This window comes from Centruroides sculpturatus, unplaced genomic scaffold, assembly GCF_000671375.1.
Source record: "Centruroides sculpturatus isolate CEXI.00-Female unplaced genomic scaffold, Cexi_2.0 scaffold593, whole genome shotgun sequence".
NCBI lineage: Eukaryota > Metazoa > Arthropoda > Arachnida > Scorpiones > Buthidae > Centruroides > Centruroides sculpturatus.
In genome coordinates this window covers 428,890-444,688 of record NW_019384877.1, presented here as the reverse complement: position 1 = coordinate 444,688, position 15,799 = coordinate 428,890, and the positions used below count along the sequence as shown (strand labels likewise).

Here is a 15,799-nt window from a genome sequence, read left to right as displayed (position 1 = left end):
TACCCATAAGTCTGGTGTACCATTTGATTATTTTTGTGACCGTTGGGTTGGTATCTCTTTGATACCCCGTCAGGATGACACCACTGTATCTTTTGGTCGATACAGAGACCACAAGTTCGCACGAGCGGTGACGTACGACGTTTGACCCTCACATTTTTTTTTACAGGTGAAGCAAAAATTGAAGTGGTTTTGAAGGTGTAAACCCATAGTCAGCATGAAGTTGCCAAAAAATTTAACAGACTGTATCAACTTCAACCAATTATATAGTGGTGTGAATGTAGTCTTTTAAACTCTGCAGCAACTTCACACTAACTAAAGTGTCCTCACCATCAAAATAACTTGAATTTGTTCCTCCTTATTCAGCACCAGACTTTATGTATAAAAAAATAAACAAACATCAACACAACTCCCATAGAACCAGACTTACAGGACACCCTGAATATAAATTAAATATTTTACACACACTTTGTTGCTTTGATAAGTTTTCTATAAAATCTGAATTATTTTATTTTATTTTATATTTTGTCAATCTTTTCTAACTTCAAAATAAATGTTAAAAAGGATATTAAAAAAAGTATATATTATTTCTTAAATAATTATTGATTCACTTATATGAACTTTCTCTTTTTTAAAACAAAAAATATCAAGTTACTTTTTTGATTGTATATAATTATATTTAAACATAGCCTACGTAACAAGATTCATAAAATTAAATATATCCTTGTAATTTTTAGAGAACCAAAAAAGAACATCCTTAGCAATCATTTCTTATATTTGAATTAAACTACAAAATATTTTATTATTTTATATAGAAACTGGATAGTATAGTTGTTCATAAAGATAATTGCTAATAAAAATATTAAAATGTCACATAAAATTGAATATTTCGAAACTATAAAATAAATGAAGATATTAAGTATAAATTCAACTTCATAAATGTATACATTACTAATTACTATTATCAAATATAAATGTGTGTATTTATGATATACTTAAAACTTTATCATAATTTAAAATTTCATATACAAGTTGGTAAATGTTTTTACATTTTCCAAATTTTATAACAATTTAATCAACTTAAATATAATGTTGATTAAATTATATATAATGTTCTTAATTTAATCAACTTCAGAAAAAATAAATAAAACCTCACATTCTAGTCTGAATATAAAAGAAATATCTTCATAAACTGCATGTGACTAACATCAAAGAAATAGATAAAAATTTAACTTATAGCCGATTGCAGCCGAAAATGAATGCACAATTTTTAAAATTCCTGTTATTGAGAAAAAATAATCACATGATGATGTTCATAGAAAGAACTAAGAAAATTAAAATCAGTTTATTAGTCTTTAACATATGAAAAGATTCTTCGAAGTATTTACATACGTAGACCTAAGTTCAAGTCGAATCGAAGAAAATAAAAATCTGTGAATAGTTTTTTTTTAAACTATAACAAATTTATGAGTAATGTAACTATAAATTTTTTCTAAAATATTCATGAATTGCACAATATTATTTAAAATTTCTGTGTTAAAAAGTAATTGAGTATAGACAATGGTTTTAATCAGGTGATGATGAAACAATATTAACACTTTTTAATTTTAATGAAAATTATATCTTCACACATAAAAACAGTTTGAAAGAACGAGGGAGAAGGGGTCTTTTTTTTTTTTATTTTTGTTTTTGTGTTTTGTCTACCTACTTGAGACCAAGACCTCTTAAATGCTGACCAATCAGTCTGATGATGTCCTGTTCTGTTTGAGATTTGATTTTAGTACCAATTTCATTATTATCGGTAGAGATATCGGGCAAATGATCCCCATTTTGTTCATCTTCCTTGATGCTCGTCGTTGCCCCATTGTGCATAGATGGACAGCCATTGGTGGTAGATGATTGCATCGCAAGACGTTGTTTTTTCAAAGGTGGAGGAGATACACCACCGTTGTCTGAATCTGCACTCGAGGCCAGGCTTGCTAACGATTAAACTCCGTAATATATTCACTTTTTTAAGTTCCTTTGTTCCTAACACATTCGCTAACAACAAAACGCCACAAACACAGCTGTCTACTACCGACCTCGCTCATCCAATGTTTTCATCTGTGACGTCATTTCAGATTTGATGACTTTTATTTGTTAGTTTTTATAAAAATTTATCGTTTAATATTTAGGCACCTACTATGTGCCTCTTTTTCGGATTGATCTAGTATGCTGATCAATCTGATTGCATCCACACATAGTGTTGTTGTCATGCTGGATAAACAATTCAGATAGGATGATATGTTTCCTGGGCAGTTGCCAAGTATTTATTTCCATGTCTATATTCCGTCAAATTTACAACTATATGTCAACCTTGAGACAATGTTTGAGGTGCAAGGTGAAAACATGACCAAGCAAAAGTACGTTGACTAGAAGACAGGTTAGCCTCGGTCTGATGTCACATAGATTGGAAATAGTGGTCAAGTGCCACATTGCCAACTGCCGCAATATCTTTCTGAAAATTGAATTATAAACATACCTGTTCACCACCATCTTTGATGAGATTCACAGCTTTATATTCATAATCGATTCCTTTTAATGCCAAGGCTAGAAAACAATAAATTTGATAACTTGTTATTTTTATTCTTTTTTTCAATTGTAAGTCATTCATTGTTGATAATAATATCAATAAAAATCAAGTTTTACATCTTACCAATATTACATATATTATGTCTATATATAAAATGATAGTTAATATCTGTGTACAGTCGACCCCCTATAACACTGTTGATAACTTTGTTTTATATGAATTCCATGTAGTACGAGTCACTTAGATTTTACAAATACGTGAGCTGTTCACAGCCTGGCACACGTATTTGTAAAATCTAAGTGACTTGTACAACATGGTACNTAAGATATAAAAAAAAAAGTTTAATTTTAGTCGCGCGCGCGACGCCCAGAAGGTGGAATCGAACCACTCTGACGTTAATCAGCTACGGGTTTGAAGCCCGCACCCCGGACCACCGAGGTTCATCTGGGCGAAAATTAAGTATTTTTAAACTATATTTATATGCTGCACTATATTGACGATTTTCTCGCTGGTGTGTAATTATTAAACGTTTATTCTTTCCAAAATTTCTAAATAAAACATTCAAAAGTACGGAAAATAAACTAAACCGATTAATAATACCATAAATTTTATAAAAGGAAACGGTATATTCCGCGTAAATTTTTGTTAAATGCGAGTAAAGTACTTATATTCATTATATTTTATTGTACAACAACGCCATCTACGTATAACCGTTGCATCTACATCGGGCGGAAAGATGGCGGCTGGAAGACTATGACGTTACTAGCATAATCGTATGATTCGTTTATACGTATTCGGATGCTTCGCTTTTAAACGTTTATTATAATTTGAGACTTTCCATCGCCAGTAGTAATACGAAAGCGTTATTATTAACGACGTTAAAGAAATTATTTGTGTGTTTTTTGTAGGACCAATGTACGTTGTCCAAGATGGCCGACAGTGGTGCACAACAGGCCCTCATGGTCAATGGAGAAGTCGGTCTTGCCGAAGATATCAGTGCCTTGGTGACATCGCAGACTACTGTTACAGAAGTAAGTACGGCAGATATATTACAACAAGCATTGGAACAAGCGTCTGGTGAACTTAATCAAGTTGCTGTTACATACGATAATGTTGAAAATGCTGTTGCTGTTATTCACGGAGAACTGCCAGCTGACAGTGGTGCTGTTATTGTTACCGAAAACAAACAAATCGAACCCGATAATCAAATGGAAATGGTTCATTTACCAGACTCTCAACTTATTGACAGTACAGAAGCACAAAATATACCAGTATATCAAACTGAAAATTCTGCAGACATTACAAATGAAGTTGACTCATCAACTAATGTTATTCCTGATACAGAAATGGTTGCAGTTTCTTCAACTGGTGAAAATCCAAATACAGATCTCTGTAATATTTCCAATACAGAAGAACTAGATGTCACTGATCAAGCACTTGCAGATTCTGTAAATCTCGAAGATGTTTCTGTTAGTCCACAGACGGGTGTCGATCTATCTCATTTAACTTTACCTCCGAAATCTACTTCGGCACCTTTAGGCTCAAGCGCTAATCCAATTCAGATTATACAACAAGGAAATACGTATCATTCGACACAAGTTCTTACACAAGATCAATTACAACAGATTGCCCACGTTTTACAGCAGCAACAAGTTAGTAAAGCTCTAAATAACGGTGGAAAAGCTGTGTTATATAATCCTGCGACAAATACTCGAATAATCTACAGAGTTATATATCCATCTGAACTGAACAAAACCTCAGATAGTGAAAGAGATCATGACGGTTCTTTTCAAAGAGGTGGACCTTCGTCGAGGGGTAGAGGTCGACCCCGTAAAGGATGGGGTAAAAAGAATGAAGAAGATGAAAACAAAACAGAGGGTCCAGAATTGTCTAGAGAAGAGAAGGAAAAACGAAAGAAACATAGACCTCGTACTCGTTCTGGAAGGATCTCGAAGCCTCCTGCATATATGATGAGAGATTATAAACGCATTCATCATTTAGATTTTGATGAAGAACCTTATGATGATTCGGATGGTGGCTATTCTGATTACCAAGTTAGTGATGAAGATGGTGAAAAGCGATCATATAAAGCATGTCATTTACCTCCTGGTGAGATTTTTTTTTATTGTTTAAAAATATATATATATATATATATTTACATTTTTATATTTTAATTTTGTTTAGCATTTTATATATGATTATACATATTAATGTTCCAATTTATTTAAATTAATAAATTTAATATAAGTATAATTATAATCCAGAGTTATTTAGTACCAAAATTAATTTGGTAATTTTTAGCATTTAATTAATAAATTTTAAAAAAATATATAAATTCTACTGATGATTTTGTTTGGCAATATTCCATTAATATAAATTAATTATTTAATTAAACATAAAATTTAGTAAGTCTTTATCACAGTTACTTTTTAATATGGATATATCTCAAAATATAAAACAGATGATGATATTCTATTATAATGATGGTAAATCTTTATTATTCTCTTAAGTATAATTCCATTCAATCTGTGAAATTTTGGAAAATAAATTTACAAAAAACTATTTAGAAAATTTTAATAAAGGATAAACATTAATGAAATTATAGTTCTGCTTAATAATAATGCTTTATAGGTCCAATTTGGATGATGAGGTTCAAAAATTTGATCATAATGACAATCCAGTTTTTGCTTTAACAGATAAGAAAAATGTGATAATTTTATACTGTACAGTTTTAGATACTGCAATAGACTTTTATAAAATTTGAAAGATGTGAAATTGGGAGTCCAGCTTTAACTGTGTTATATCATATATAAACCATAATGAAATTATGAAGCATTTCACTTACATGATTGGCTCAGATGCTCCCATATCCTTAATATGAATAGCACTCAGGATAGTCATCCCACACTTATCTTACAGCAAAGTCATGACAATGGACTTGATATAGTGTGTACACAGTGGACGCTCTGGGCATCCAATGAACACTTTAATTGAATAGCTGTAAAGCCTGCCCAATAGTGATCATAACAAACAATTGGTCAGTCCTCACAGCACTAATATGTATAACCCTGACCTCTTCATTCCTCTTGATAACCTTGGTGGCTCTTATTACAATCCTTCCCATCCCAATAGCCATACTAGGTATCTCATTTCTTGATCCTTTGCTTATCCTGGAATTTTGAGAAAAAAGTGATTTATTTCCAGGGATCCTGGGATATAATGAATTATTTTTAAGATATGACCACCGAGGTTCATCTGGGCGAAAATTAAGTATTTTTAAACTATATTTATATGCTGCACTATATTGACGATTTTCTCGCTGGTGTGTAATTATAGAAATTTTCACAAATAGAAAAAATTTATTAAAGTTTGTTGGAAACTACTTACTACAACAACAACAACAAAAAAAAAAGACTTTGAATTGATTGAGTTGAAAATTTAAAGAAAAAATGAATTTAGATTAAACTTCTAACTTAGAAGATAATAAGAAGATAAACATAATACAAAATATTATTGTAAATTTTTATAATAAGATTTTAGAAAGCAAAGATAGTCAATACTCCAATCTGGTTATTTTAGTAATGAAAATGCCTGCTACCAAGAATGTCCTTTATGATTCAATTGATGTGGGTGGAATTGTCTTTAATGCATTTAAGAGAAGATAGATGTTATGTGTTCACCTGTAGCCTCAAAGATTTCTAGTTTGTTTTCAAGATGTGTTGCAATACTTCTTTTGCTGTCTATTATTCTTGATTTGTCTACCTCAGCTGCTTTAACTGTGACATCAAGCTTACAGCCTGATAATTTGTATTTCGTTTGGCTTTAATAATAAGGTTTATGAAGAAAAACTTCATAGTTGCATACTTCTTACTCGTTTGTATCCTTGTCCAATTTGCACAACCTGGCATAATGCAGTTATTTAAGCTACTGGTCATAGTGCAGTTATTTAAGCTACTGGTCATAGTTAAAAATTAAGACAGCTTAAGTGCAATTATTCAAGATATTACAGTTCTGATAAGTAATGAATTTTCAGAGTCCTGCCACAAATAGGCTACATATTGATTATTAACAATCTGTGACATGTTATAACAAGCAAAAATTTAAAAAACTAATAAGCAGACTTAAAATTAATAAATACAAATGTCTTGACAGTTTGAGTTAATTATACTTTCTATTTGCAAAATTTCCTCAATCTTAACACAAAATAAGAAAAAAGTGAACTTTTAAGAAATTTGTGGGATTTCCCGGGATGAGAAGAATTTCTTGGGTTAAAAAAAACAGCCAGGATTCCAATAGAGAAACCCTAAACCATACTATGGTCTCCAGGCCACTCAGGCATTCCACTTAACAAGGCAGTTGACCACATGGCCCAATTAAGGATATTGTCCAGTTCTATCTTGTGTTCTCAAGGTGGGAACACTAGATAAAACCTTCCACTTGATCTGATGAGAGCCATTGCCCTGCATTACAGGAATTGACTGTCCAAGATTTGATCATCTACTTTTCAGGAAAAGGGTCATAACCACCTCTGCCCTTTCCATAATTGGCCAGACTGACATATGAAAACTATGCAGTGTGACATTTGGAGGTCATCCTATGTCATCTCTGCACAGAGACAGCTCTGCTCAACACTATTCTTTATTTACAGGGCTTATCTCCTCTCTAGCTAATCCATGCTGTGACCAGGAAAAAACTTTGCCTTACTATTGGCCTGTCTATCTGAAAGACAATAAGGAATGCTCAACTCTGGGATCTTTTCTACATATTAACCTGGAAATGTTGACTTCCTCGTCTTCAGTCTGCTGGTCCAGAACATATCAGTCTCCCAACCATCACATTTTTCTGCTGAATAGGTTTCTTCTTGTAACCAATCTAGTAGCAACATTGAGGAAAAGACTTTACGATTGGAACCTCCATATGAACAATAGTAAAGTGAAGTGATATGATTGGCTGTATTAGTCTAATGTCAGACGATTATAATTTCACATCCATCATTTTTCATGGACGTCATGGGATTGCATAAAACATATGGGAGAGGTCAGATGAATGCGGATGCAAAAAATCATGTTGCGTGACACAGGTAGGACACTGGATTGTTTGCAATAATCTCATGATGTTGTGTGGCTGTATTTTGGCTAGACTCCCATTTGAGGGAGATACACTTCAAGTCTACGATCGTCAGACGAGCATGAAAAACGATAGATGTGTTAACATTGTTTCTAGGAAGTGCTGGATCGGTGTCATTTCTGTTGAAGGGTGTACGGTACCCGCATATTCTAAAATATGGACATGGATATTAGTAAAATGATCATACAAATTAGTGATGGGCCAGAATTAAGAGAAATTTCATTTGAACTTTATAAAAACAAAAATAAGAAAAAGGAAGACTGGTTATGACCAAATTGCATCCTTTTTTCTTTTTTTTTTTTAAGTACTTCTGTACATAATAAAAAAAAAATCACTTCACAATCTATGAGATCCATGTTGACATATACACGTTTGAAATGAAACTGATTGCCGATGCACTCCGTGAAAAATACAATTCGTCTAAAAACTACCTTTCTGTCTGTAAATTGAAAAAACAGCATCCATGCATTTTTACACTTGTCTCACATTAGCCTTATCCATGTCCATTGAAATTTTTTCCCTGAGTTCATTATATGACTAAATTTTTTATTTATAAATGAAATATGTGAATCAATAATTTGGATCGTTATTCATTGAGCTTGAATATTTTTGTGTATCTTACTGCAATTTATTTTTAAGAAGAATGTACAGTAGAGCATCGTTTATCCGAATCAATTGGGGACTGGGGTTGTTCAGATAACTTATTTTTCGGATAACCGATTATGTACTGTACAAAAAAATATATTGAAATTTACTTAATTTACTTAAGAGATGGCGCCTAACGCCTACCTCTAATGACAAATTACTTTATTCTAATCATTTAATTAACCACATAGTAGCCCGATATTTAGGCGATCGTTTGGCAATTTATTGTATATACTATTTCGGGCTCTGAGTTGTTGTTATTTATATTGAAATCCCATCCCATGTTGAAATTTTTCTCCAGTTGCATGTCGCTTCACGTTGAATTTTCGTCGATGTTAAGCCTAATGTAAACTTTTTAAAATAATAATCGTGGCTATTGTATCATAAAAAATTATTTTTTTATTTTTTACAAACAAAATAAATATATTGAAAAATGTAAAAACAAAAAAATTATACTTTAGAAGTTAATCTAGTATCAAAAACGTTCGATTCAGCATAACACACAATCCTTAGAAAAACACCACACAAAAGTGCCAGTGCTGCCAGCTAAAACACACACATCAACAAAAAAAAATATTGGAGGAGCTGAAGATATAGCCAAAGATTGCAGCGCCACAGCACTAGTGAAAATTTAAATTTGCCGACTGGAATTCTTTCGGATAACTGACTTTCAGATAAACGACGCTCTACTGTATATATATGATGTGGAATAGAAAAGTTGCAATTAGATTTATAGTGGCTATATTCAGCAGACTATTACTAGTTGAGCAGAGTATGTAATGGTAACTGCTATGTAACAGCAATAGCTCTACTAAATGATGAATTAAGAGTTAAGACAAATTGGTGGCATTACAGGAGCTTTCACTCCTTTCCAAAAACTTAAAAACATTCTACAAAGTAAATTAAATTCACTCTTTAATACGCATAATACTCATCATATTTTGGCTAGACTCCCATTTGAATAAACTGGGGCATGGTTGTATGACTGGTTGCCTACCTGATCCAACCTTCCTTCTTTCTAACAAGGAGAGAGCCAGATGTTTGGGTCTCCAATTCAAACAAAACTTGGTGAGCATGTAGCCCTAAACATAAACAACTCCTTGTCCAAATAATAGGACCCATGTCTTCTTTCAGAAAAACAGACCTCTGAAAATTGAGTGTTTAGCTTATAAGTCTTTGGAAGTTTCACTTCTTATAATGGCAACAGCTAAGTCTGAGTGGTTAAGACACTCAACACTGGAGCTACACAATGTAGGTTTGAACCTTTGCAATTTTTTTTTTTTTATGTATAACGAAATTGTTTTATTATTTTACTGTATTCTTAGTATAATTGTTACTATTATTACTTTTCATGATTAAAGCTTATAAAACAAGAGATTAAAAAAAAAAGTGTTGTCATGTTTCTGTTTAGTGAAAACAAAGTCTCTGTAGATTTAACTCTTTTATGTCATTAAATAAAATTTTTATTTCATATTAATTTTCAGATATAGTGGTATTGTTTTATTTGAAGTGTAACAAGCATGATGAGCACACAAGGATTTTGTCCATAACATTAACAATTAAAAGAAAAAATGCTGCCAGTATGCTACCCTATTTTTATAATATATCAGACTTGTCTTTTTGTCTGTGCATAATAATGTCTGAAAATAAATATGAAGAAATAAAAAGTTTATTTAACTACTTACAAGAGTTAAATGTATAGAGAGTTCATTTTCACTAAACAGGAAATGACATCACTTTATTTTTAATCTCTTGTTTTATAAGCTTTAACCACTCAGCTATCACCATTACAAGAAATGAAACTTTCAAAGACTTATAAGTTAAACACTCAATTTTCAGAAGTCTGTTTTTTGGAAATGCTTAAGAAGTGGGTCCTATTATTTGGACAAGGAGTTGTTCATGTTTAGGACTACATGATCACCAAATTTTGTTCAAATCAGAGACTCAAACGTCTGACCCTCTCCTTATAAACCAGATTGTCCATGGCATTTTTATTTTTATTTTTTAAGACTTCCAATCTGACCATAAATTGAGAGCTTTCTTTGTCTGTCATCAATATAAAGGAGCATATCATAAATATAAAATTTTTTTAATTACAGAAATAAATTAAAAATGTAAAATTATGTACTCTGTTGCAAAAGAAAAAATATATGAACCCATAAAAAATTGAGCTAGAGCCATGAAACTCTGCATACAAATGTCACTTCAAGAGTTATACAAACTTTCAATACCAATGATATATGGGTTCATTTATTTTGCAGTATTTAAAAGGACTGGTGTTCTCAAAGACAATTTGAACGGGATTTTCTTTGATACTGCAAGTTGTGTACAAAGATGCCTTTGAAATATATGTGACAGCACTAAAAACAATTGTCTGATTTAGAGAGGTTGCATCATAAGCCTAAGTTGGACTAACCAGTATAACTGTAACCACTATAACTGGTATCTGTTGGACCTGGTTAGTCCAACAGATGTTGGACCTGGTTAGTCCAACAGATGTATTAGCTGACATCTTAATCAGAATGATATGATAATTGGTTGGTGTTACAACAATGGATCAGAGAAGGCACACAACCATTGCTGAGGTTCAGGATGCTCTGGACAACTGCTCAAGAGGATAGATTATATGTGAAGCAAATTGTTTTCTGTTTTAAGGAAAATGGTCATGATGAAGGCTACGGAACTGTTTACAATTCAACTATAGAAAACTTTGAAGCCATTCTCAGTTGGTTGCAAAATTTTCTGGCAAGAAAGGGCATCTCTCTTTGTTGATGAAAACCATGAGCCAAAAAATTTCCCTGCAAGTTCAAAACCATCTTCAGTCCAGCAAAGATCAGGCAGAGGTGTGGGAAGTGTAACTGGCTATGCATCTTCATGGTAAGCAGGAGTTACTGGTTTGAATCCCACTCCAGGCCAATCTTTTTACCAGAATATTCTAAAATTAAATTAACTTTATTTATTTATAATTACTAAATTTAAGAAGAGATGGTGACCAAACCATCTACTGCCAAATTACTTAGGTCTTATGTATTCTTAATAGCTTGATAAAGGAATCTAGTTGTTTGTTTGATATTTAAAGTAATTATCAGGTTGGTTGTATGTATTACATTCCTGGTTTTATTGCAATGATAAATAAATTTTTCACTTTTGCCCAAACATATTCAATAGTATCATATATGTTGTTGTTAAGTTCCATTAAGTCGTCGTCGAATCCTGGTGACTGCATGGACAAGTTTATCCTTTGTCCATGTAGTTTTCTTGGCAAGAGTTGAGGAAGTGGTTTGCCATTGCCTTCTTCCTTGAATGATGTGTCATGCGCGCGCGGAGAAAGAATGCCTTCCGGGGGGACTTTTATGGGGAACTGGCCTCCTATTTAGTCGTTATTGGCAAGGAGAAAACCCGGAAAACTTCAAGCAGCCAGCCTGTCCGATCGCGGCACGAACCCACGACCGAACTTCCCAGTGTTTAGGGTCCAGTTACCACCGCTATGAGCGGCAACGGAGACCACTCGGCCACTGGTGGGCATATATACCTACTTGAGTATCATATATACTCAAGTAATAGTTGATCCCATGTAAAAGTTGACCCCGTATTTTTGGCAAAAAAAATCTGAAATTTTTAATAGACCACAAGAAAAAGTCGACCCTAATATTTCATGGACAACAGGTCAACATTTGTGGTCAAAATTTGCCAGAATTTTTTGCATTGAGGACAAAAATCCAAGGCTTTTTGGATTTGCTAAAACCCATAAAAATGGTTATTATGAAGAGAACAACAAAAATGAAAATTAAATATAAAAATTCATGTAATTCTAGTTTCATATTTTTTTTTAAAAACTTACAGAAAATGGACTGCTTTTTTTCTGCATATTTTACTATCACACCTGAAATATGGAAGTTGATCAGAACTTAAATCTTTTAAGGTCATACTTTGATCCCCTTGGAATGATAAATTACTATATTGTTTCCTAGCTGGAAGAATATACTGTGTTATTAAAAATGAATAACTGCATCTTTACTTGTAAAGCAATCACTTGATTGTTTTATTTTCATGTGGATAAAAAAAATTTTTAAATTTTGCTTTCTTATAGAAAATGAACTCCCTAAGTTGGGGCCCATTTTCTATAGGAGTGCCAAATCAGTAATATTACTGAATTCATTGTGTTTTTGTTTTTATTCATTTAGAAATCAGTTGAGCTTCTGCTACTGATTCAATACTTTGGATTCTAGCTTGAATTTCAGCCCCTCAAAAGTAGTATCTATGTAATAGTCTCTCCCATAAATGTAACCTTAAAAAATGGTCTTAAAAATTTGATTTTTACATGGGTATATATGGTGTTAACAATGATAGGGTAATAGTCACAAAGCTATTTAAGATTCACATGGTATTTAACTATGAGTATTTTTAGTTTTAGGCAAGTTTCTTTTGATCGAGCCAAGCAATTCTATTTTGCTCATACTTAGGAATAAGAAACTTTATTTGCAGAGAAAGAAACTTAACAAGAAAGCTGAATGAAGGAACTTAAAAGGCAATGATTTGAAAATATCGGTACAACTTTTTGAAATATATTTTGAATGAATTAATTCTAAACAGTTTGTTTTCTTCTCATCTATTCATAATGTTTTGAATATGCTTGCTGTAGGACAACATTAGTGTTGGTTCTAACTCAGAGCTGTCTTGTAAATATAAGCAAACTCACACAAAACTAACCTTGAAGAAACAGCAAAAAATGTAATAACTATAAAATCCTCTTTTCAGTAGAATAAAAATGTCCAAAAATGTTATATAGTTATTACATTTTTTGCTATTTCTTCAAGGTTAGTTTTGTGTGAGTTTATTTAGGGTTGGTTCTTTTCCTTTGGACTTCTATTTCTCTAAATTCTGATTCTTTAATATATTAAAAGGGAAAATTCAATTGAAAAACTTAATTTCCTCACACACCAGGTTGAATATAAAATTGACTTACTTAAACCAAATAACCAGATAGTTTATGTTCTATTATTGCAAACGTTTTTGACATCCCTTCTGGGCTCTTCCTCAGGCTTCTATGTATATTCATTCCAAGCTGGTCATTAAATTTCAAACTTCATTCAAAAGATATTCGATTCTGGACGCCAAATGCACGTGCATTCCAAGACATTCAAATCTTACCCTTAGGGTAAGATTAAAGGAGCATAAGTCTGACATATTACATAATAAATGTTCAACTGCCGTTTTGACTTATGCGACAAATCTGGATATCACAGTGGACTTTAATTAAGCTCGTATCATCCTCACCACCCTGCATCCGGAACACCTCAAATGGTTGGAGGCAATGGAAATATTTAAGGCGGTATGCAGGATCACCTGCATTAATTTTAAAGAGGATATGTCCCTTTCTATGGTGTGGCAGGTCTTACTGGATATGGTGTGGCATTTTATTTTCTATTGGATTTAAATTGAAACTTGTGCGCATTTCTAAACTCGTCGTATTATACAATATTTAAATGTCTTTGAATGCACGTGCATTTGGCGTTCGGAATTGATTACCTTTTGAATGAAGTTCGAAATTTAACAGCCAGCTTGGAATGAATAAATGTAGAAGCCTGAGGAAGCGCCTAGAAGGGATGCTGAAAACATTTGCAATAATAGAACATAAACGATCTGGTTATTTGGTTTAAGTAAGTTGATTCCAATTGAAAAAGGGGGACTAGACTTTTTTGGTTGGTTTTTGACAAGGAATCATATGGTATGCTTATTATGCACTCAGTTATAATCACCCTGTACATCTAATACAGGAACACAGTAATGAACTTAAATATGATGGTTATCTGCTCAAGATAAAGTTCTAATCAACACAAGATACAATATGAAAAACAGAAGAACTCAAAATATTTCATTTTTTCCTGAAAAATTGCAATGCTTCTTTTCTATGATTGCACGCAACTGAAATGTGACACTGTTCTTAGCTCATTATTGAACATTATTTTAGTCACTCATAATGACACTAGCAGACTCATGCAAAAAGTATTTGAACCCAAGTTAAACCACTTCTCCTTATTGTAGATTGTTATATCAGCAACAAAAAATTTTAATTAAATTTTATTTCAATCTATAATGTATTCACCATTATTTTGTACAATTTCTTGCCATGTTGATGGTAGTTTTTTAATTCCGTCTTCGTAAAATGATTTTGGTTTTGAATCAAAATATTCAGAAATAGCCTTTTTTACATTGTTCTCATCCTCAAAAGTTTTCCCTTTTAAAAAATTCTGCAAACTGTGAAAAAGATGATAATCACTGGGAGCAATATCTGGTGAATATGGTGGATGAGGTAAAATTTCCCAGTTAAAGCTTTTGAGTTTCTCTACAGTTATTTTTGTAGCATGTGGTCTGGCATTGTCATGTTGCAAGATAACCTGCTTTCTGTTCACTAATGACGGTCGATGTTTTTTCAATTTTTCATTTAAATGCTCTAATTGATCACAATACATTTAAGCTGTAATTGTTTGATTAGGTTCTAACAGCTCAAAGTGAATTACACTTGACATATCCCACCAAACAGACAAAATAATTTTTTTTGGATGCAACCCACCTTTTGCAGCCGGTTTTGGCTGCTTGTGCCATCTGTCCATTGTCTTTTTCTCGTCACATTATTATAGAGGATTCATTTTTCGTCTCCAGTAACCAGCCGATCAAGAAAAGGTTCTAAAGTAATGCAGGATAAAAGAGACCATGCAAATGTTTACACGTTGTTGTCGGTTAGCTATTGACAGTTCATGTGGTATCCATTTTCTTAGCTTTGAAACTTTTCCGACTTGTTGTAGATGTCTATGAACAGTTCCATGGGATGAATTTAAATGTTCTGCAATTTCATCAACTGTTAAAGATGGTTCTGCTTCAACTAGTGCAGAGAGATCATCATCATCAAAGTCAACGGGTCTTCCAGTACGAGCCTTATCCTCCACACTAAAATCATTATTTCTAAATCTTTCAAACCACTTCTGCACAGTCCTTACACTAATTACAGTTTGATTATGAACAGTATTTAATTTTTTGGCTGCATTTATAGCATTCTCACCACTTAAAAATAAAAAGTATAAAACATGTCTCTTATACTCGTCTGTTACTTCCATTTTAACGAAAATAAACAACTGAAATGTTCCCAATTCTGAACAGTATTATATGAATGAGATCCAATTTAATACTTCAGTGTAAAAAGTATCACATTAGACTGACAATTTTAACAGCAAAACATGATTTTTCTCAAGGTCATAAAATAGGCATGAACTTATGGACTGACCTGATATTTAGAATTCAATTAGCAGATAAAATAAAATTTGAAAAATTCTGACTTGTATCATTTTTATCACAAGGGGATGATATATAAAGCTATATTTTGAAAATTTAATTTTAATTGTTTATTGAAAAGCAGAAATAAAATGACAAATCTATTTCAGTTGAAGTTTGGATGAAAAT

The 15,799-nt window shown here is 32.4% G+C and overlaps 2 protein-coding genes across 4 annotated transcripts in view; one reads left to right on the top strand and one right to left on the bottom strand.

The window, feature by feature from the left end:
• The window catches only part of LOC111630974 (WD repeat-containing protein 26-like), a 52,431-nt gene extending 50,407 nt beyond the window's left edge, over window positions 1–2,024 (bottom strand). The window contains exon 1 of the mRNA XM_023375144.1: window positions 1,706–2,024. Within this exon, the coding sequence (XP_023230912.1) occupies window positions 1,706–1,902 (197 nt within the window). The 5' untranslated portion in view covers window positions 1,903–2,024. The remainder of the gene's footprint in view (window positions 1–1,705) is intronic.
• A 935-nt stretch (window positions 2,025–2,959) lies between these two features.
• LOC111630978 overlaps window positions 2,960–15,799 on the top strand; it is a 56,484-nt gene continuing 43,644 nt past the window's right edge. The window contains exons 1-2 of one of the 3 annotated variants that reach the window (XM_023375153.1): window positions 2,960–3,080; window positions 3,478–4,678. In XM_023375153.1, the coding sequence (XP_023230921.1) occupies window positions 3,499–4,678 (1,180 nt within the window). In that variant the 5' untranslated portion in view covers window positions 2,960–3,080; window positions 3,478–3,498. Of the gene's footprint in view, window positions 3,081–3,219; window positions 4,679–15,799 lie in introns of those variants that run through there. The other 2 variants (XM_023375152.1, XM_023375151.1) reach the window with 2 other exon arrangements.